The sequence below is a fragment of the Nomia melanderi genome, chromosome 6 (assembly GCF_051020985.1).
Source record: "Nomia melanderi isolate GNS246 chromosome 6, iyNomMela1, whole genome shotgun sequence".
Classification (NCBI taxonomy): Eukaryota; Metazoa; Arthropoda; class Insecta; order Hymenoptera; family Halictidae; genus Nomia; species Nomia melanderi.
The window spans coordinates 4,013,464-4,036,395 of record NC_135004.1 but is presented as its reverse complement, the minus strand read 5'-3'; the positions used below and the strand labels follow the sequence as shown (position 1 = coordinate 4,036,395).

The 22,932-nt window shown below is 40.4% G+C and overlaps 1 protein-coding gene across 1 annotated transcript in view; it reads right to left on the bottom strand.

The window, feature by feature from the left end:
* Window positions 1–6,447: 6,447 nt before the first annotated feature.
* LOC116427589 (dual specificity tyrosine-phosphorylation-regulated kinase 2) overlaps window positions 6,448–22,932 on the bottom strand; it is a 61,369-nt gene continuing 44,884 nt past the window's right edge. Inside the window, exon 2 of the mRNA XM_031978115.2 lies at window positions 6,448–21,791. Within this exon, the coding sequence (XP_031833975.1) occupies window positions 20,712–21,791 (1,080 nt within the window). The 3' untranslated portion in view covers window positions 6,448–20,711. The remainder of the gene's footprint in view (window positions 21,792–22,932) is intronic.

Genomic DNA, 22,932 nt, shown 5'->3' with positions numbered 1-22,932 from the left:
GAAGTTTATGCATTCATAGCGGCCTCTGACCCGTGAAATACTCTAAAACGAAGATCTCGATAAACTTTATTTCTGTACGTGTTCCAAAATGGCAACGCGAGGAAATAAAAATATGTCTAAAATCCTTAGTAACAAGCTAGTATCCTAACTTTTGAATTCACATGAAAATCTGCAATTTCATTGTTACAGTAACTCAATTTCCGGAAATTTCAACAGATACGATGAATTAAAATGTATGTACTTTTAAAATAAAATTGCACCTTGGTTATTATGCGTTACATGTAGAACTAGCTATATAGTAACGATATTTTACAGCTTTCGAATCATTCGAAATCCGTGTTACAATATTCAAAACAATTGTCGTTTTCGTGTAACAGTAAGAAAAATATCTTTGAACACTCAATTCCGTTTTAAGCTTGGTAAATCGCCCACCGAAACATATCAATCGATGCAAAAAGTATATGGCGATAATTGTTTATCGCGCATACTACTTTACGACTGGTTTGAACGATTCGAAACAGGTCGAGAAGACATTAACGACGATACTCGGCCGGGCTGACCAAGAATGGGGATCACTAAGAAAAAAACGGCAGGAAAGTGCGCAGGAGCAATAAAAATTCAGCGAAAGTCCTCGAAACGATTGCTGGAAAATGAATCTGGACTATCAAAAGATACGGTTTACCGCATTTTAATTGAGCGTTTAAGATTCCGCGAAGTTTCAGCACGGGCAATAGAACTCGACGCCGATGTGTCATATAAATATTATATATATATATATATATATTTAAACGTGAAAAACTGAATATTTCGTGAAAATGTTTATACGAAAGTTGTATAGCACATTATACGGTATAAATGATTATTGTACAGGTGTAGTAATGAGAGATTCCAAGGTCAAGTTAATTTCTGTACGTACTTTCTCATGCCGGGCTGATTCAACTGTTAAAGAAATATGGGTGCTATGAAAAAATATTAATGCTATGAAAAACATAGAAATTTAAAACAAATTTATGAAATAAATAATAAGTTAACTTAGTGTAAAAAGTGGCAATCACTTACAACAAAATTCAATAGAAATACCATTCTCCAAATTCTCATAAAATCGTTTATTTTTATCGTGTTCATACGTTTACGAATGTTATGAGCGTATGAAGCCCGCAGTCTAGTTGTTTTGTATCAAAGGTCTATAGTTAAATTAATTATTATTACTATCATCATCATCATCATCGTTATCATTATTATTATTACTGTCGTTATGATTATTATTATTATCATTATTATTATTATTTTTTGTTCAATTATTATTATTAGCATTATTATTAATCGTCGCCCGACAATTTTGTCGCCATTCATCGCACTATCTTAGTCTCCCAAACAATTTTCCCATAATAAAGATTTACGGAAACCCTTCCGAAAGACGCGAACGCTGTCTTCGTCGATTTTGAATCGCTTATACACTCTGACACTTCTACCTCGAACATAACAGAAATCTGACTATGAAGTGAGAGTAGTTCCCTTTTATTGCACTGGCAACGAGCGTTGCACTGGTACGACCACCGAAGCACTGACTCTCCGATGAACGTGTCCGGGTTTACCTTCCACCGAACTTTTCAACTGTTCGTTGAATCGTTCCAGGAGAAGAGCAAGGAAACGAATCGCGAAGTTCGGGAACTCAATTTCTTCGAAGGAACTATAAGTTGCATTTTTAACCGGCGCGGAAAGAACATAGTTGCGTTGCGGTCAATTTAATACAAACAATCCCCGCGTAATACGTAATTCTGATGGAAAAATGCATAAATCTTCCGGAGACCTCTACAATGTTCCATATTACGAAACTGCGAAGTTTTCTTGAAAATAAGTATACAGATTAAGTGCAAATATAGGGAATGATTTGTCGAGAAAGACAAAGCGTGGCGATAAAACTAGTATAAAGAAAAGCGCTAAGGTAAAAGCATTTCGTAATAAAGAAAATGGAGTTGTTTAATTACCAGTGACGAAGAAGATAGAGATTAGAGTGTACCGTTTAAGATTAATGGAATTTTAATAAACACGTTTCTCATGGTACAGTGTAATTAGACAAATACCAAATAACGACTTTGCTTTCGTAGCTGTATGAAATGTGATACTGAAGCAAAGTAGTGTAGCTTTATACTTTTTTTTCCCCCCTTAGAGATCTTGGTTTCCTATAATACGTATTCATATAATACCGTAATTTTTAGATACATAACCACTGTATTATATGAGGATTACCTGTACGTAAATGTAAATAGAGATTTAAGGCTTTCATGACCTGGTGTCGTACAATTCTAATTATTTTAAACGCACAGTTAAACTGAGGACCGTGGTAGGGTTAAGAAGATCAAGTCCACTTTTAATCCAATACAGTCCATTGAGACGTGAACTCGCATAATCTTCCGCAGTCTTAATTAGAGACCATATAGAGAAAAGGCCTTGAGCGGTTAAAAACGAACTAGATAATACCATTAACCCTTTCGTTACGGCGAACTGAACGTCTGCCGTTTTGTCGCATTAGAAATATTATTGGCTTTTTATTGAAGTCACTTCAACTGTACGTTGACGTGTTTTAAAATAAAACTTTGAAAACAAAACGTTGACAAACTGGATAAAAAATGTATCGAAGTATGTTTGGTTTATTAAACATGTTTGGATTGCGGATAATAGGCACAATCGCCATCGTCAATAACGAAAGGGTTAAAAGAATGAAAAAAAAACAGAAATAAACGATCATCGAGAAAGATCTGAAGTTAAGAAAAATACCAAGGAATTAAACAGTTCTACGTGTAAAATGAGTATCACGAATCAGAGTAAATAAAATTAAGAAATTCAATTACATTGAAAATTCAATTTACCAATAAAAGAAGTAGATAATAATATTTAAAGATGGAAAGTGATAAAATCATTTTTCTCAGTTTCGTTTTACCAGAATTCAATAAAAAATATTTTGTTTTCGTATCTCAAAAATCCTCTTTGCACGTATTTACCTGCATGTGTGATCGTACGTGTAAAGGATAATGTATGTACGAAGATATACATATTTTATAAAGTATCTCGATTTAGTTATACGAACATCATGGACTCCCGATCGGTTATAAAGTTCTAACGGCAGCATACTTTCTTCGATCATTTTTCTTTTCCTCCCTTTTTCACAATTTCTTTCTCCTTCTCCCTTTCTCTCGTTTTCTTTTGGTACATTCGTAATAGAAAACCCGGCGACGATCAATCCCGTAGCCGCGTGCGCCGTGTATTTCATCGAACTGGGACACGATCGGTTCGTGTCCGCGAAACGTAATCGATATCGATTTCATTGATGCGGACGCGATTAAGAAATGTTCTATTTATTAACACGTTGGGCGCCACGGCGATCACCGATAACCGACGCTTCCGAATCGTTTGAGGACAATTACAATAATAAGTAAACCAAAAGTAATAAACAAGTAAAGTAGAACAAAGGAAACGTACGAAGAACTAAATAATCGTGTAACGTGAGAACTGTGACATCGAATTATCAATAATTATTTCTAATTCTATTTATCTTTGCTATTCAATCTATTAATCACCATGTAATACAATTTGATTCGTTACTATTATTTGCAACCATCGCACTACTAAAATATTTGGTGAAACGTGGACTGAAACAAAGTATACCCCGGAGAATATTATATTAAACAATAATGATACATTTCTTCGGTTTTACCCAGATCGATTATTAAAAAAAATATACAAAAAACATCATGGTGTGAGCGTTAATCGGTTGTTGGAATAAAGTTTTCCTCAATGCTGTTTTCAGCTTCGATAATTGTGCAACTATCGAAGTTATACTGTGCCTAGAGAACACAATAAACGGTGCACGTTTCGAAGCGGATAAAAACTCACGGTTCGTCGAACGCGAAATAAATTGTCGTGACGGAGACGCGGAGCGCGATCAATTGGTCGTTCCCTCCTCTCCGGAAGAGAGGAGTCGAGATATAAATACGCATCGAAATCCATCGTTCGACGCCGTTTAAAGGAAACTAAAGGAAGGAACGAAATAAAGACCAGCTGCTGGTGATCTATACGTTCTATCGTTTCCATCTCGTGTATTGTCCTTTCCTCGCCTTTAACCTCGACTAGTTACCGGTTCGCTAATAATCGTCCCTTATTTATTTAAGGCTTGAATCGATTACCGCTACTCCCGTTACGATGTTTATTCATTATTAGACCGCGGACGTTTACGCATCGTCCTCTTTCAAAATATTCCTTCGCGTAAATCAGAAACAAGGAAACGTATGTTTTATTGATCACTGAGTTTCATTTAAGTGGAAATATTCGAAACTTGATTTGGGTGGATGAGGCAGTTTTAATTTTATGTTTCACGTACGTGTTTCGCGTGCGCGTAAAATTTGTTGAGTGAAAGCAGAATTTTCGGATAATTAATTGTTACACTTTGCATTATATAATCGAATATAATTATATAATAATAGAAGTCGTTTACAAGAGGACGTCATTAATTCTACATTTTGAATTTTCAACGTTTAGTGATAAAATATTGATTCCCTCTTTGTATGTATTATTTTATGAAATTTTTCAATTTTTTATTTTGTGGAGTGATCATTTTGGCAAGTGCAAGACTCATGTTTCGAAAGCACCGCGATATGGATTGCATTTTATTTTTCCGTGATGATCGTCGCACGTTCAGGGTGTGTTCTATGTGGTTTCTGTTACACGACTGTCTTATCGTTAATGATAGAGAAAGAGAAGAATCGATTCACCGGAATGGCGAGATCGGAAAGGGGGAAGGTCACGGAATGAGACGGCCGTGTTCAACGAACTCGGAGCCACCCGCGCCGCGCCGATCTGTTCAATGAATTTTCGTCCCCGGAGATTAATTACGAACCCTTTAATTACCGTACAAATGCCCACTAGTCACAAACGTATTAGAGAATATTATATACAGTCAGTCCTGCAAGTCTACATGCATCTATTGAAGTGTCCATTAAATATATTAACCAATAGACTGCGGATGTTTCTGCAAATATCCAATTCTGAATATTAATCTGCGAAAACGAGAATAAGGTAAAGCGAACAAGAATAATAAAACATATTTTTTAAAATGTTTTACATTTCTATGATGTTCAATAAATTTGTATTTTCCATACTGTTCGTAATATCTTTCGTTTTATTCATGTAATACAATATCTTGTTCGCAAAAATTCAATTATGATAATACGAATTTGTAAATAACCGTGTCGATTGTTCTTAAGTCGGTTATAAAGAAACTCGTTTCCGTTAAAGTTGGTGAAATAAATTCTTCAATTAAAAATATTCTTTTTTAAATTGTAGATTATTTGTTGGTTGAACTAAATATCGCAGGTAGTTTCAAGTTTATTTCCTCAAATTCTCGTCCTCTTTCTCTCACATACTTTTAATTTTTATTCTTTAAAGACCCGCACGAAATTACTTTTTAAAGTATTACGTTTCGTTATTAAAGAATGAAATTTCAAGACAGAATTCATACAAAGGTATAATAAAACACGGACCCTGTGAGACTTCCTGAATTATACACGTCCGTCCTTTCCAACCATGAAGTTTAAAAAAGATAGGAATTGTTCTGGCTTCGTAAATAAAATGTACAATAAAATTTCAGTTCATTCCAAAAGTAACTTTATGAATCGTTTACTAACTTACTTCGTATTTAATCGGTAAGTTCGTTCGCCCAGAACGGAATTTCGTACGTAACGATGATTACTTTCATATTTTCCATTATGGTAATACTTTGTACAAAATGTACACGGTGTTCCTACATTAGAAACGCTTCGCGATTATCCATTGTAATATGAACTTAGCGTAACCGTTTAATTTTATAAATTCCTTTTTATTCGAATTCTAAGATGTCCCTCCATTGATTGCAAGCGATACGAAACGAACTGACGTGAATTTACCATTGTCACGAAAAATCGTCGAGTTCTACTTTAAATTTTCTTAACCTATAGTTATTAATTTTAAAGAAAAAATATTATATCAGACGTAAGATTACTGAAGTCACACCATGAAACGTTGTATTGAAATATTTTTTACGATGTGAATTCGAAGCGAGCGAATATAGGATCTTATTTTATGGGCGTGGCCGACACTTTCGTAACCTGCTATGTAGACCACAACAAAAAGAAGAACACGATAATGTTTGCAGGTTAGAAATAAAGTTGGTGAGAAATCAATATTAACATCTGGAAATGTGGGTATATTAAAACGTTGCGCACCCGGCAACTTTTCCGTGAATATACCGGCGACCCCGAGCAATTAACGGATGAAAACAAAATGGCGGAGCGGTAAGGCCTCTTGAACTGCGCAACTTCCAACAGCATCGATATGAAGCCCTTCCAGTGCGAAACTTCGAACGTGATCGTTAAAGGATCAAAAATAGGCTATGAACGGGAAACTTTCACGACGTTTTTAATGATCTAAAAATTTTTTATTACCACAAGGAACAATGGCGTCGTTTCTCCGAGCGCGTGTTCGAAGATGAAATAAAATTAATGTCTAAAAGACGCGTGTCTTCGTTCATGCATATTAAAACTGCGATGCAAATGCACGCCGCATATATCATTGTATGTATTTACACTGATGCACTCAAGACGATAAAAAGAAGTTCATACGAACGGTACGCTTTGTGACGCAAAACATTCGAATTTATTATTAGTCGCTATTAACCGTCGACTCGGCTGGTAAATTTATCGACGAAGTCGGGAACGTTTACAAAAGTTAAAACGGGACTAGATAAACAAGATGTAAGTCCATAAGCTGTCGGACACTTTAAATCGGTGAACGTGGAAACGAATTTTGGATTCATTGACCATTCTCATTCCGAGTATATACCCTTAAAAAGATGCTTACATAGTTCGTTCGAACACTTTTGTTACAAATACTTGCTACATGTTTTTTTTTCTTCTTTAATTACGTTTATATTCCATTATATTAAATAAATGAATCCTTGCGTTGAAAGTAAAACGGGAAACGAACTCATCCGTGAACTATCGTGAATGTAAGAGCGGACGGTTAAGGGGTTGTAACTATCCCTGGCAGAAAGTGTTCGATTCAAATCATGAACGTGATGGTCGAAGAAATGACTACATTAAATATTAAACATTAGGAACATACTAAAATGGAAAAAATAAGAAACGAAGACTACATCTCAATGATATCAACTGACAAGGTTTCTTTACTTAATTTTATTCCCCAAGGGCAAAGTCCCAGTCAACGGATGGTTGTTACAGCCTAACACCTCCTGCTCCCAAACATTTCGTGCAAAGAGTACCTTGAGGGATCCGATCGGACACCTGAAGCCCCATCCGAAGGCTACGACAGTTAAGACGACGAATCCGAGGAGAGACCCTGAGATGGAGGGAGCAAGGAAGAAATAGGAACAATCGCCAGACGGGAATCCCTCTCTGGGAGGTGAAACCTATCTTCTACAAAGGCCAAATGAGGAGGCAAATTCCAGGGATTTCCCTGTTAAAGTGGGAGAAAAAAAGGAAATCGACAGAAATTAATTAAAATTTGTTCGTAAACTTGATCTGTTAATAAAATCACTTAGCATCAGTAATCATCGCGATAAATATTTGTTTTCTTGGTCGAACACTTTCTGCTCGGGGTAATGTTCCTTTCAGAACAGTGGAGTGTCTGGTAACTTATGAACGGCAGTGTTAAACAGAATTTCGACGAAAAACCCTGTGGAAGCGGTCTCGATCGTTCACACGAGAATCACGATTACAAGTTTTGCGAACACGCGAGCGACGCTTCCATGTCCTCCATCCGTTTCGTTGCAAGTCAAGTAGCTTCCGTTACCTTGTCGGCTCACCTACGCAGCCATTACTACCGTCACCATCGTCGGCCATTCTTAACACGGCAAAACGTCGATTATCAAACCGTGAATAAAAGTTACAAAGTTGTCCTGTGATCAAACAGATCTCTCTCTCTCACTCTTTCTCTCTCTCTCTCTCTCTCTTTCTCTCTTTCTCTCTGTCTCTCTCTCTCTCTCTCTCACTCACTCACTCACTCACTCACTCACTCACTCACTCACTTATACATTCTTTCTTCCTCTCTCTTCCTCCATTTTTATCATCGTTGAAACTCCGCCCCAGATTCTGTCGCGGAACGTATCGTGTCGGTTAAGCCTTAATATGCATTTCCGTGAAGCGTCTGTCGTCGTGAATCGTTGGCGACACGTTTATTTTTAATGGGGGGCTTTGATGTTCGCCGAGGTCCTTTTAGAAAATTCGCTACGTCCGAACGGGTCGCGCGACCGCCTATAAATACACACCACCGTGTATAAGTATTCGCACACATATGCATTGCTAGACGCGCGTGGGAGTAAAGTAATTCTTCAACGCTTGGATCAGCGAGTAGTTAAACTGACTTTTGTCTATGTCTTTACAAGAATTATAATGCTGCGCGTAACGAAATTGTGATTGACTTATACTTTCATTTGCGAATTAGGAAATCAACTTATTCAGTAATTTTTTAAAGAAGCATCTGTATCTTTTCAATAATTGTAAAGAAAATCAAGAATGGGTCATTTTAACCCATTTGGTAGCTCTTCGTTCAGTAAAACGATTTAATATAGTTTCGATGATGATATTAAATAAACGTTACAATATTGTATCATAATAAAGACGTAGACATTAAATAAAATCGCATCAAGTGTTCAAATATTTATAGACGGTAGCGTAATATCGCCCTATCACTATATTTGTCATCGAGTTGCGAGGGTGAAACGTGTTTCGATGTACACCCCTTGATCCGGGGGTTCAAGAAACGGTTGAAGGTCCGGTCGCGTACGGATATGCTTCGACGTCAACGGAAACCGGAAATGTGGCACTTCCTCGCTACGAGCTCGCTCTCTCCCCTTCACAAGGAATGAAACAGCGGTTTAGGGGAGACTGGAATCAGCTACACCACGATTCGCGAGTAATAGGAGGTTACTTAATGGCTAAGAAAACGAGTCTGTTTGGTTTTTATCTGTTCCCATCTTATTTTGCTACTCGCCAGTATGATTGCACGTAACCAATCAGAACTATAAACGAAACACTCAGCGAAATCAAATCATTTCCCAACAATATCTGGACGCTCGTGTTTTCCCCAGAAAATATTGACCACACCCGATTGTAATTTGATCAAACCTTTTCAGCGAAAACGTGTACAGTTAATATCGAATAATGAAAATGGTACCTATAGTCGTCTAGTAAAAATTAATGGACAGTGACTGCAATTGGATAGATATGGGAAGGATCGTTTCACGGGTCATTTCCTGTGTTACACCTGTTTTTATGCCCCAAGTGTTTGTAACGGCCATCTTTTTTTTTTCAACTGCGACAGCGGCCAATGATAATGGGGTAGGTATTCAACAAAGCAGTAACGATGAACGCGCGATTATCGAGAACACGCGACTTTTTGGATGCGTGTCGGATTAAAAGTTACTTTCAAAACCGTAGCGTGATACACTTGATCAGAATCCATTAAGTGTAATACCTGGGGATGATAATATACCTAGTCGTTTTAACGGTTTTTCTTTATCAATAAATAATTTTGTATCTCCTATTTTATACTCGACGTATATAATCGAAACGAACGTTTTGTCGCTTCTGTTTCAACTGAGGCATGATCTTTCATTCGTGCACCAGTTTAATTTGATACTCTACAAATCGAAGGTCTGTTAAATCATGGTGCTATGCAATTAATAACGAACAGCGACCAAGTAAGTTCTAAATCAATATTTATCGGATCATACAAATATTTCCATTATCAAGGTAAAACGTCTGAATGTTGTCGATTCACCAATTCAAAAGAGAAAAGAAAATATTCAGAGATATTTCGAAGTATCAAGGTTATCAGTTTATTCCACCGTACCTCTCTATAAGTTTGCGATCAGCCCCCGAATGGTGAGTTCGCAGCGAGGACCGCCACGCGGCGGCGATCAAAAAGAGGACGTTCTTCTCTTTTTTCCTCAGACGTGAGAAAAAAATGGAAGTATTCGTCGATCAATTCCAGGGAACGGAACAAGCGAAAGCGAGGCGGCACGCGAGCGACCGTGTCCGCTTAATAGCATGGAGAAAGAAGGAAAAGCGACGCGTACTTTCCTTTTCTAGCTTTTATTTTATCACGGGAAGAGGAATCTTCGAGTACGGCTTCCAGACAATCGGAACACACCCTCGTTCGCCTTGAGTTAAAGCCTCGACCTTGAAACCGTCCGCGCTTACAATATCCTGCTGGTGTCTGTATTACAAAGCCTAAAGCTATCGCTTAAACTACATTTTCGTCGGGATACGTTGCATGATTGGGATAAAAAGCACTAAATTAAAAAGAGGAGTAAAATAATAATGATAATGATAATAGTCATAATAATAATGGTCATAATAATCATAATAATAATAATTCGTAAATAATAATATTAATGGTAATAATAGTAATAATAATTATTATAATAATTATAGTAGTAAAAGGAAAAACAAACAAAAAAGAAAAGAATAGATCGCTTAGTCACGTAATTAAGGTATCCTTCGGTTACGAACGATCCTGTATTAATTAATTTTTTGCGCAATCTTCTTCGAGATCAGTCGACGATATACACACAGAGTGGAGTTTTGAGCCGAAGTTGCACGAACCACGAACGTGTCGTTTGTACATACACGTTGATCACAGTAATAAAGCGGAGTGAGTGCGTTTTCACATATGAGTGTGGAGTCTATGTATATGCATATGCATGTGTAAGTATTATGTATGTATGGTTGTGTATGTAGTGTGTATGTAACGTGTATGTATATGAAAGTGTGTGATCGATAAATTAAGCGAACGAACGTAAACTAGAGCGATATTTGTTAATAATAAAACCGGAGAGCTGCGTGAACAACGTTCGCACGCGGTGGGTGTTTGTGTGTGGAGGTCTGTTTTTGTTTGTAACTTTCGATTGAAAAGACACGATGTACAGGATGTTCATGAAATAAGGGAGCAAACCTTACGAGTTTTCATTCCACGCAAACGTTCGACTTACAAACTTTATTTGTATTTCTTCGTTTGGGAATACTGATGTTATTATACAAGGTGTTCCATATGTGTTATAATAATCAGCCATTTGCTTTCAGAGAATGTGACCAAACTGGTGATCTTTGAATCGTCGCATTGGATTCTTGGTTTTTCAAAATTCATTTCAGAACGAAAGAGTCGTCGAATGCGGTTTGCAAATAATTTATTAGAACCTATTGTCCCAGCTTGGATTGTTATAAACAGATTACAATCGTTCTTTTCTATTACGTACAAAACACAGTTTGTTTATTACGAAACATCCTCTATATATTAATTTAAAAATTTTGTGTATCTACTTGTATATCATTCCATTATAAAAGTAATCTTTACTGCGAAACATGCAAAGTAAAACTGCCGCGAATTATTCAGCGAGCGTCCAGCACGAGCACCGAATTTTAATTATAATCTCGATTGTCAATAATTTAATTTTCAATAATCAGGACTATTCGATTGTCGAACGAAATCTTACACGAGCTTAATAGTTTATACGACGGCGTTCTAATATGAGTATCTAACCTATTTTCATTGAACGCCGCCATGTTGGAAATTTTCTCCACCTCGAAACTTCAAAAGCTTCTAATTCAAAACCAAGCAACTTCTTGACTTATATTCATCGAACATTTTTTGATCACTAATAAGGAAGGAATAGAGTTCTATAATCCTGTCCCTTATTTAAGAAATATCCTGTACGGCGATGGCAACGCGTGATTATTGAAATTTCGTCGTGAGGGGAGGGACTAGGTTTGTAAATAATACATGCGCGGTCACTCGGCAGCAACGAGAAAACGAGAGGTCGAACCTTTTCCGAGGAAGATATCAGTATCGCTTTTCTAGTCGTGGAAAACCGAGAGGAACCGTGAAGATCGATCGCCGACCTTTGCGCGTTTTCCGTTTTTCCCGGGCGGCGAATCGGTCGACGAATTCATGCGATACGAATAGAAAGGAGAGAACAGCACGAAAGCAGAAAGTGGTTCATTTTCTCAAAGCTCACGCTCCACAGGAAGCTGATCCGAGCGACCGGTGTGATCACAAGATAAAAGTAAAAAGACAAACAAATAATAAAAAAAAAAAAAATAGAAGAAGAAAAAGAAGGGAACAGAAGAAGGAATCGTGAAAGACAGCCATGCATGTGTCGTGCAACGTTTCACGAGACCGTTGTTCTTTCTCGCTCTTTGTAACGCGTTTCATCTGGCTCTACTTCTCTCGCCACGCTCTTACAATCTCACGGCGTTTCTCCATTCTTTTTTTTCTCAATTTTCAGCGTTACATCGTGATATAATTATATACGAACTTCATATTTATATATATTTATATATTTATCTATGCTCATCGGTGCGGACCCCGACGTACGCCTAAGTTCCATATCACAAGATATCCTGTTCAGTATCACGATTTTTTCATTATTTCCATTTTTTTTTCTTCACTTTCCTCAACAACCCCTGCTTGTCACCCCCTCTATTTTCCTCGGTTTCTTCTTCTTGGATCGTGCCTGTCGTCGCTTATCGTGTTATCATCTGTATTATCAGTCTCTCCTTAAGATAGACACGCGTTAGCGACTTCGTGACGCCCTGCTTTCGTTCAGTTGTACCATTTCGAAATGAATTCCTTTGTACATGTTCAACGACTGCCGAGCAACTTTTCCCCATTCGTTTCGTTACCGAAGTTGCAAAGAGCGGACTACGGTGCAACGATTGCCGCGTGAATCGAAGAAACTACTGTAGAACTTTCGCGAGAGCTTGCCTTTAAACCTTTATGACTGTTCGCGGGTCATCTCCACTACTCGGGAATGGTTACGGCCATTTGATTGGCAGACGGCTCGCTACGTAACGAATATGGTCCAGTGGTTCCCAACAATTTGCAATGGAATCAAGTATTACATTTAAAATTTGTAAATCTTCAAGGCTCGTTAAAACATTTAGTAAACATATTACAATTTAAAGTGGAATATTAAGGAAATCTGTACTAAAATTGATATTATGTTTTATTAGATTACATACCCGAATACTACATATTTTGCTAATATAAAACTTACCCACGTTGGATTGTTCTACTAGCCGAGCACATTACATTTTGCCCAGCCCTGCTGTACGATATATCAGAATTTTTAATGGAACTCCCTTGATTATAAATAGCCTGTAGCTACTGAATTGGCCATAGAAAAAATTCTGGTATATCAAGAGCATCGTGATCTTAGACAGTTTGGGAACCACTGACACAGATGTAACATAGACGATAGCGTAACATAAAAGTCAGGGAAATTAAAGCTCCGTAACTTACGTTCGACAGCTTCGACTTTAGTTCTACCTTCCAGCAGTCTCAATGTTTTCTGTTGGGCACTGCATAAGAAGGTATAATAAAGAATACAAAGTGATACAGTATGCGGACCTAATCCACGCGATAAGAAATTGCTGTCAGTCTCAAACAGCGATCTGATATCGAGGGAAAACACGGTTTTCCTCCCATCCGAAATACTTTTTTATTTCCTTTTTCCTGACTATATGTTCTTTCTCACGAACATTTTTTTGTAACTGTTGGACAAGGCACAAAGAACTCGTAGAATTTATCTAGACGACCGCGGAAGCGTTTCACGGGAAAAATTCAAGACGGAAGAACTCGTTCGGAGGTTACGTACCATCTCAACGCGAATTTGCTCTCCGTCAGTTTCGTTTCAAGAATCAGTGTCCCTAAAATGAGAGAATTCGAAATTGTACAACTCCGTTGTGTCCTGTCCAACAAGATATTTTTCATAAACATTCGATCACGAGATTCCACCGAGAGTCCTACCGCAGTTTGTCCGCAACTTTCAACCCTTGTCACCTGGACGTATCATCGCTGAAACAAATACACTGACATTCTTTGTGAATCCAGTAGACGAAACCTCTTTTAGATTACAAAAAGCTGAAGCTGCTTTTCGTTACAGGCCTCTGAATAACGGGCTCGTCATTTGAAATCCTTATATACTCGAGACATTAAGAGGCAAGACCTATCGTCCGGAAAGGATCTAATCTTCTACTCGTCATTCTTCGAAGTCATTATCTTTGTCCCATTGACAACAACTCTGATCCTCATCCAGGAGCAACAATAGTATTTCGGGGACGGTCGACAGACAGGCAACAATTCCAAAAAAAAACAGAAACGCGACGCTGCCTCGTTATACGCTCGCCGGCGGACCCCGGGCATGTAGCATGTAACGAGGGAACGCCGTATCTCTCGATCTACTTCATCATTCGTCGCGTCAACATTTCCACTCTTTTCTTCTATCGTTGTTCACTCACGTGTCTCGTTATTAACGCAAAAACATCCTCTCATTCTCTCACTCTCTTTCCCTCACTCTCCCTCTCTCCCTCTCTTATTCTCTCATTCTCTCATTCTCTCATTCTTTCATTCTTTCATTCTTTCATTCTTTCATTCTTTCAGTCTTTCATTCTTCCATTCTTTCGCTCTCTCGCTCTTTCATTCTGTCATTCTTTGATTCTTTCATTCTTTCATTCTTTCATTCTCCCACTTTCTCATTCTTTCATTCTTTCATTCTTTCATCCTCTCGCTCTCTCATTCTCTCGTTCTCTCTCTTTTCCCCATACACATACACATATTTCTCATCACACCGTTCATTCGTTCGGTCTAACTATAATAAAATTAGCTTGGATTCGTTTGTGCCAGGTTCGCCCACAACAATTCACCTCGAAGATTCGCAGAGCGTCGACTCGGTCGATCGCGATTTTCTCGAAGCATTGCTCGCGTGTCCCGAGCCGTGAATCCTTTCAGTCGTCCTCGACGGTGACGCGATTCGGTTAAATGCATCGCGCGGATCTATTCTACACGGGGAACACAAAAATGCTGAGTAAAACGTCTCCCTCCGCGTTGCCGCCTTGATGATCTCTGACCATCGACGCGCGGACCTGACCAGTTAAATCCGTCTTGTCGCGCCTGACAGCTCGCGAAACAGTGATCTAGACTGTGGATCTTATGCAGTTTGTGTACGGGATGCGCAGTTTCACGCGATAAAACGCCAACCCTTGGTGCACTCGCATCAACGCTGATGTTACAAACTTGTATTTCATTGTGCGAGAGGGTCTAGGTCACCGAGTGACTCGCAATGAGAAGCTTGTTACCGAAACAATGGAACCATTATTGTTGACGTGTGCGGAAAACGATGGAAACGTATCATGAAAGTTACGTGACGAGTCGCGGCCACTTGAAAATTCCGGTGCGCGCACAACGCTTTGTGGCTTGAGCGTTTTCTGTGTCGCGATTCGTGTTTGTGTGTGATGAACTCGAAAGTCTAACATGATTGGAGGAACTGCCTCTGAGAATATTGTGACAAGGATTTGTGATGACGTTGCAATCATTCTGTGAAAGGAATGTCATGAGAGTGCAGAATCAATTGGCGATTGTCATTCTTGTTACTCTGTGAATTAAAGATATGATAGCGGTATCTATAGTAGCCTGCATAGTGCTGCTGCGAAAAAACAGCATGAACTGATGCGACGACGTAGTATATTAGATGTATTGATAAGAAATTCATTATGTTCTACCAAATTTGTATTTATCTTTAGGGAAATGTGGATCTTATATCTGTGCTCTAATACCACTTTCTAGGCGACCTTTTACACTGCACGTCATTTTGGTTAACCCTTAACTGGTGAGGTGGATTCTGAATTTACCAAACATTTTCTTACTCGAAAGAAAAGAAAAAAAAGAAAATTTTGAGATTTTTTTCGGGTCGTAACGTTAACATAAACTAGCGGATACCTTAAAACAAAGAAAGTCTAAATGTATAGCTTGATTGGCAATGAATACAGGAAAGTTACCAATTAAAAGTTCTTATTGGGCCTCGAATACCTCACTTCATCAACTAAGGGTTAAACGTGTACCAAGTAGAGAGAGTGTAACCTATTCATATCGTAAGCACCCTTTGAGAATTTCAAGTACTTAAATTGTAAAAGCGTAACTATAAAGCCCCAATCAGGGGTCCGTAATAAAATTTCTTATTGTCCTGCCAAGCACAGCCGATAGTGAGAAGGCAGACTTAGGACAGCGTGGTGCCGAGGGAACGTTTCTACTGCCGTCTACAGGTAACTCAGGTTTCTTTTATTTTCCAGCGGAAAAAGATGTTAACATTAAATAACATGAACTAGAAAATGTTTAAAGAAAATAATGTACGATTAATATTTGTACTATTTAATTTATGATTGAATTACTTTATTCTAATAATATATACTATTCAAAACGGATATCTAGGCAAAAGAATAGCATCAATGATCGCAAAACGATAGTTTCCTCCGATTGATATTAATGTTTATATTAATTAATGTACAAAAGCTGTTTGTCTCCCTGTTTATTCGGACATGGAAAGTTCTACCTGGTCGAAGTAGATTGTGCGTCAGTGATAGCATCGAGTGAATAATATAGAATGCACACGATGCGTCATCGATTTTTAATGGATCAGCTCGTTGTGCAGTGGGTACCGGTGGCCATGACTGCCCCGGTTAGGGCAGCGTCTCTCTACAGAAAGAGAAAGGTACACAAACAGAGAGAGACAGGGGGGGAGAGAGAGAGAGAGAGAGAGAGAGAGAGAGAGAGAGAGAGAGAGAGAGAGAGAGAGAGAGAGAGAGAGAGAGAGAGAGAGAGAGAGAGAAAGAGAGAGAGAAAGAGAGAGAGAAAGATAGAAAGAGAGAAAGAGAGAGAGAAAGATAGAAAGAGAGAAAGAGAGAGAGAGAGAGCGCAGCTCTCCGTTTCCGTGTTGCATTTTGTCTCTGTCCACAAATTCCATCAGCTGTGTTTGTTAAGCCAATAAAAGGTAACGTTTTGTTGTACTTTTGCACGAATTTCGGCTTATAGTTCGCGATACAACCAATCGCATATTGTTGATTCGTTTCGAAAATAATCTTTTCATAATTCGCAGCTTAACACATTGAGCGCCGCCCCTTGAAAACGCGGGATTCTGAGTCTATCGCATGATTTGACGAATATGCAATTAAAATGTACTATTTTACGAAAATGTATAATGTTTTGAATATTTTTTTTGGCTACTCATTGATTACATACAAACGAATGAAGCCGGCGTTTGGGTTAAGTGGCCGATACGTTGCCGGCGCTCAGACTTTAAATGTCACTTAAGTCGCCAGCGCTCAATGTGTTAACAGAATCTTTATTTCTATCAAAGTATAGTGCCTTCAATTTTTAATTCAACTTTCAATTTTCTGTTCTTTCATGGCATCATGGCGTTCTCAATTAAATTCCTTCCATTTAACAGCTTGTTAGAAATATTAACATTTAGTTTCGAGACTAAAGGTGTGCCGCAAGGTGTGTGTTACGTGTAAAACATCGTAAGTGTATACTGTGGTAAAATGGTTCTGCGCCTCGAAAGCTTGCTAAAACTTGGTAAAATCGCGTCTTAACAAACGGTGAACTTCTCGTCAGTTCCAGTGTCTAAATTGTCAGTAAATTGGTCCATAAGAGTCTGTGCTTGCATAAAAATCCGCAGTCTAGCAACGCGAATACTGTGTTCTGACCGATACGAAATTCTAGGATAAAAAATTGCATTCATGATCCTTTGACTTGAATCTAATTGAAGTCATAATAATTGAAGACATAATAATAATCTGCTTTCGCAAAAATTCAATTCGTAAAAAGAAAACGAGGAAAGACGTTTTAAAAATACTATTGAGCTTCGAAAAACCAGAAGCTATCGTTAAAAAGATTGCAAGAAAAACAGGGATCGCACATTTAACAAAAATATGCGCAGTCTTGAAGAAGGCAATCAATTTTCGATAATTGTATCGTGTATAATCACGTAACTGGACCACTTCTCGAGCAAGAATGCAAGTATATTAATTAAACATAGCTTAAAAATCGAGTATTTCAAAGAGTATTCCCTTTTAAAGACTATTCCTCGATAGAATAAAAAACACTAATAATATCTTGAGAAGAGGAGAACATCACGAGGACCTCATTCTTTCCTTTATCGTTCCGAGTTTATTCAATTTTCCGTCTCCGTTCGGTCGTCCTGCGAATTATGAGGAACGTGTGCTTTAACTGCGTCAGCCGATTCGAGTCGCACCAGAATAAATGCTGCGCAACATACAGCGCAGAGAAACGCTAAAAACAAATACTAATTAAAAAGTCGAAAGAAACAGAAGAAAACAACAAAAGGCAGTGATTAAAATGCACGACAGTCGTCAAATATTTACACGCGAGACGATTAATCGTCTCGCTGATCGGAACTTAATGCTATGACAGTTTAAAAAAAAAAACGAAGAAAAACAAAGGACGAGTCCATAGGCAGTCACGATAAAGTGAAAGGAAACATAAGAAAGAATTAAGTAAAATTCAAGAGAAAGGGAAAATCGCTATAATTATATCCGGAAACAGTAGCGGACAGAGGTTCATTAGGGGGTTAAGTATCTGAGCGTGTCATCGTCGATCCTATGAACCGAACGAGTACGATCTATCCGTATAAATTACTAAATAACACGTGACATACGCGCCACTTAACTAGACAAAGAAGGGATTCATTTTTAATTTCTGTACAATCGATTCGTGGGCGGAGTCGCGACCCAATTCGCGAGCCTATTCACAATTCCTGTAGGATCCGTAGAACAGGGCTAACAATATCATCGCCACTATCATCGTCGTTTAACGATAAACGAAACTTGGGACAAAGAAAGAGAAAAGGAAGCGACAGGTGTCGCAAAATCGGAACGTCGTCGAGTCGATACGAATCCGTCGATCGTTCGAGGCTGTTCGCGGTGGCTCGTGACACGCATCTCCGTGAGGTACATATCTCTAACTTCGTCCACTCGAGAAAAGACGGGGCTAGGCTGAAGGAAGCCAACGGTCCGTTCGATCGACGACAAAACTCTCTTCCGACGAGAGAGTACAAATGAAATCAACGCTCTCTTCTCACTGGCAGCGCCACAGAGGAATCCACCGACCCAGAAAACTCGGGACAACTCTATTCACTACGGCGCGTGCCCTTCGATTATTAGATTCCCGGAAGCCGTCGCTCGGACATCGCGAACAGGCCGGGGTGTCGTCGACCGTGTGAACCGTGTTCGGCTACGCCTGCGATCGATCTCTCGTCGACGCTGCGCGAATCTTTGGTTTACTCCCCCCTAGCCACCTCCCAACCCTCCCCGGCACAATGACCTCGCGGTGGTCGTCCTCGCGCAACCAATTAGGACTGGCAACTGGCGAAGCCTGGCTACGCGGCGAGCAGTGTCATTTGGGAGTCCCCCGAACCAGTGCGAAATATTCACAAAATGGGCCATCTGAATGTTTTCTATCAGTAAATGAGTCTCAATGGAGATTTAAAGAGAGAAGTAGTCTGCCATTCGTTGCGAGTATCTATCACTGATTCGAGATACTCCTAAAATGTTCGAGTCCGCGAATCTCGGCTGGTCGAGATGGTTGCTTGGCGCGTTTCGCTAAATAATTTCTCTTACACCTGGCAGGGTTGACTGAATACAACTTTTCTCATTTCACGATGCGCATGTAGATCCTGTATCGGTCACACAGCTACCCGAGTACGTAGAAACGATAGCCGATCGGCTGTTATCACAGGCGGAATCGGGGAGCCAGCTCGCCTCGTGACGCACCAGATAAGTGCGATCTTTGCGGACACCTTAACGAAGTCCTGGGGATGATTCTCTTAGCAGAGGATAAAAAAGAAAAGAATCCTAACAACTTACTCAGCAAAGCGTGTACAAGACGCTTTTCGTGGAGGACCTCTCTGTCCAGCTTATTTCTTTCAGTGTATTCTGCCGCTCAATCCCCAAGACTTCGCCGAGTTCTCCGACGAGAACGAAGTTGGCGCGCTGAGACCGAACAAACGAGTCGATCCATCCTCAAAGCTAGCCAACCGAGGGTCGCGGAGTCGAAAGAGATCCCCCGAACCAACGCGGAATACTCGCAACTACCGCGGCAGTGAAATATCCATGAAATATTTCTTCGTGCGTCTCGCGCCGCCGCGAGCAATCGTCACGTTACATCGCTGAAAATTCATCCGGTGCCATGTATCCGCGGAATACGTCTCGATTTCAGTAACAAATATCAATTGAAATTTCCCGCATCAACGTGAAATAACGTGCACGCCGTATAGTGTGTCGCTGCGAATCGATTGCCGCGAAACACTCGCACACCGTTTCACCGGATCCTCGATGGGAGGAACTTCTCTGAACCGCGTAAACCGCTGCGAATCTATCACCCCGAAACATTCGCAGAACAGTTCCTTCGTATTATTAATAAGTTTCAGCGAAAAATCTCGCAAGTATCAAACTGTTTGCGAGATGTTCATTTTCAGCGGGAGATTCGTCGCATCGGAATAAACAGACGCACGCAAGTAGCAGTGTGCCTTATAGACCGCTGCGAACGTATTGAGTTCGGTTTGGGAGATGCTCGACGGACCTCGCGAGTAATCTCAGCCCGTGAACGTCGGTAGCGATGCACCACCCTGGCTAAGTAACGCATCGCAGACGAACGTTCTCGGGCGAGGATGTTCGGAACCTGGAGACGCGGGCTGGGGCGCTGGAGGTGACGCAGCGTCGGCCGGTTGGCGAGACGGAGGGTCGACGTTGCCGCGAACGACTGGTCAGTTCGTTCAGCAATCGTTTAGCGACGTAACGCGTCGTCGATCACAGTACTATCCTCGAGTTGTGGCTATCGTGAGAGGATCCGTGAGATCCATGGGATCCGTGGGATCCATGGGATCCATGGGAGCCGCGGGATCCGTTATTGTGCTGTTGTCCCTGCAATTGATGGCTGTGCTGCTGCTGCTGCTGTTGCTGCTGCTGTTGTTGTTGCTGTTGCTGCTGTTGTTGGTCACCACTAGTACTACTGCTACTACCACCACCACCAGTACAAACAACACCACTACCGACACTAGCACCAGCCACGGAGTTCAGCGGGTGACTGCTGACGCCTGCCTGATGACCGCCAGCAAGCACCGGACCTCCGTACTTTCGTTGCAGTGCCGAGTAAAGAGTGTTCACCGTTTGAAACATGTCGTTCAGCTGTTTCATCTTATTCGTGTTCTCGATGTTGTTGCTTTGCAGGCTGTTTGTCTTGCTGGAGCTCCTGCTGCCCGATGCGGAGATCCGTAGACCGGTGGTGGAGGATGGTGGCGCCGCGGCAGGTGGCACCGAGGGCAACGCGTTGTCATTGCTGCTGGCTGTCTTTTCTGGTGGTTTCGGCAGTCTGCGCCGCAACCAACCGTGCTTTAACGCCTTGCTGGGTGTCATCCTCTGCTCCGGATCCCATTCCAGACAACGGTGTATGAAGTCTAGGAAATACGGGTCGTCGCAGTTCTTCAGGATTCGACGCAGATCCCGGCTGCCAGGTGGGCCTCGGCGTTTACCCTTGCGCGAGTAACCGCCACTCAATACGATGGAACCGTCGGACATCGTGGTCCCGGTGCAGTAGCGCGGATAACCCTTCGAGTTAATAAAGTCTCTGGATCGTTTTGCGGATTCGAGTAGCCGCGGCGGCGGCATGCCCAGCAGCTCGATTATACAGGCGAACTGGTCCGCCTCCTCTTCGCCCGGCAACAACGGGAATCCGGTGACCAACTCCGCGATTATGCAGCCCAGGCTCCACATGTCAATCGGCATGCCGTACTTCGCGCCAAGGATTACCTCCGGCGCCCGGTAGAATCGACTCTGTATGTAGGTGTAGACGCGCTGATTCTCGTAGCAGCTTGAACCAAAATCTATCACCTGGAACACAAACGGTTTGAAATGATTTATTATTCTGTGCGAACACGATATTTTTGCTGGTGATCTTTCAGTTGAAATTATCAACTATTCTTAAGTGTCTAATTTGGGGACATTTTTTAGCGGAAACAATGCTTTCCTAGAAGTTTTCGTTTTTAACAAACTCTACACTATGTAAGAAAACACAATAAAATAACAGATTATACTAAAATCTCGAAAGCTCGTTCTTCTCGAGGTATAGTGTAGCAGAACCTTGAACACACATAATTAATAGTTTATATAAGCATCCAAAGCCGATGATGCGCGTTTGAAAATAGCACGAAAGATTTCAGCAATTCTCATCTCCGATTCATGTCTGTCCATCTTGCAACGTGTCCGAGCGATACATCCTTGACGACGCTTATTTAATACAACCCAAATTAACCGAACCGTAAATTATCTCCACGATTAAGCCAATTATTAAACGAGATATCGCAACCGGCATTAAAGCAAATTGCGCTAGTGTCAATATTTGCTCGCAGTCGGAGCGAATAAAATTATGACGGATCGTTGAGAGTCACGCTAGCCATTGTCTAGGAAGCACGCGAAAGCACACAACTAATTTCAAATTTAATTTTCTCGGCGAGGAGGAGATCGTTAATCGTTCTCTTTCTTTTATTACTAGGAACTCGTTCTTCGTTTACGGAGCTCTTGATATTTATTTCCGAGAGGCTCGCGAATTCTCGTAAGAAATCGGCGACGATCTACATTAGTGACCGCCTAGAGGGAACGTGGCGGCGCGTCTGAATATTATCCCGACGGGGACACGAAAAGTTAACCGTTTCTTATTTTATTACACGGCGTAAACTTGTTACCAGGGGGACAGCGCCGTTTCAACAGTTTCCGAGCGATTCCGAGAGACCGCTTCCACTGACGGAATAGTATATTATTTGCTCGAGTTGGATACGAGAAATCTCGGATATACAACCGTCTGAAGTGTATCATGAATAACGTACGTGGTCCGCATGAAACGAGACCGGTGTATCCTTTACGGCGCATTTGGCAACGAAACGTGACAAAATAATACGCCTCTCCAGCGGGAATCCGCCGCTGATAAATGCTTTCAACTGTACGCAGAAATCGGTTACCCGAGTTCTTACGCTTT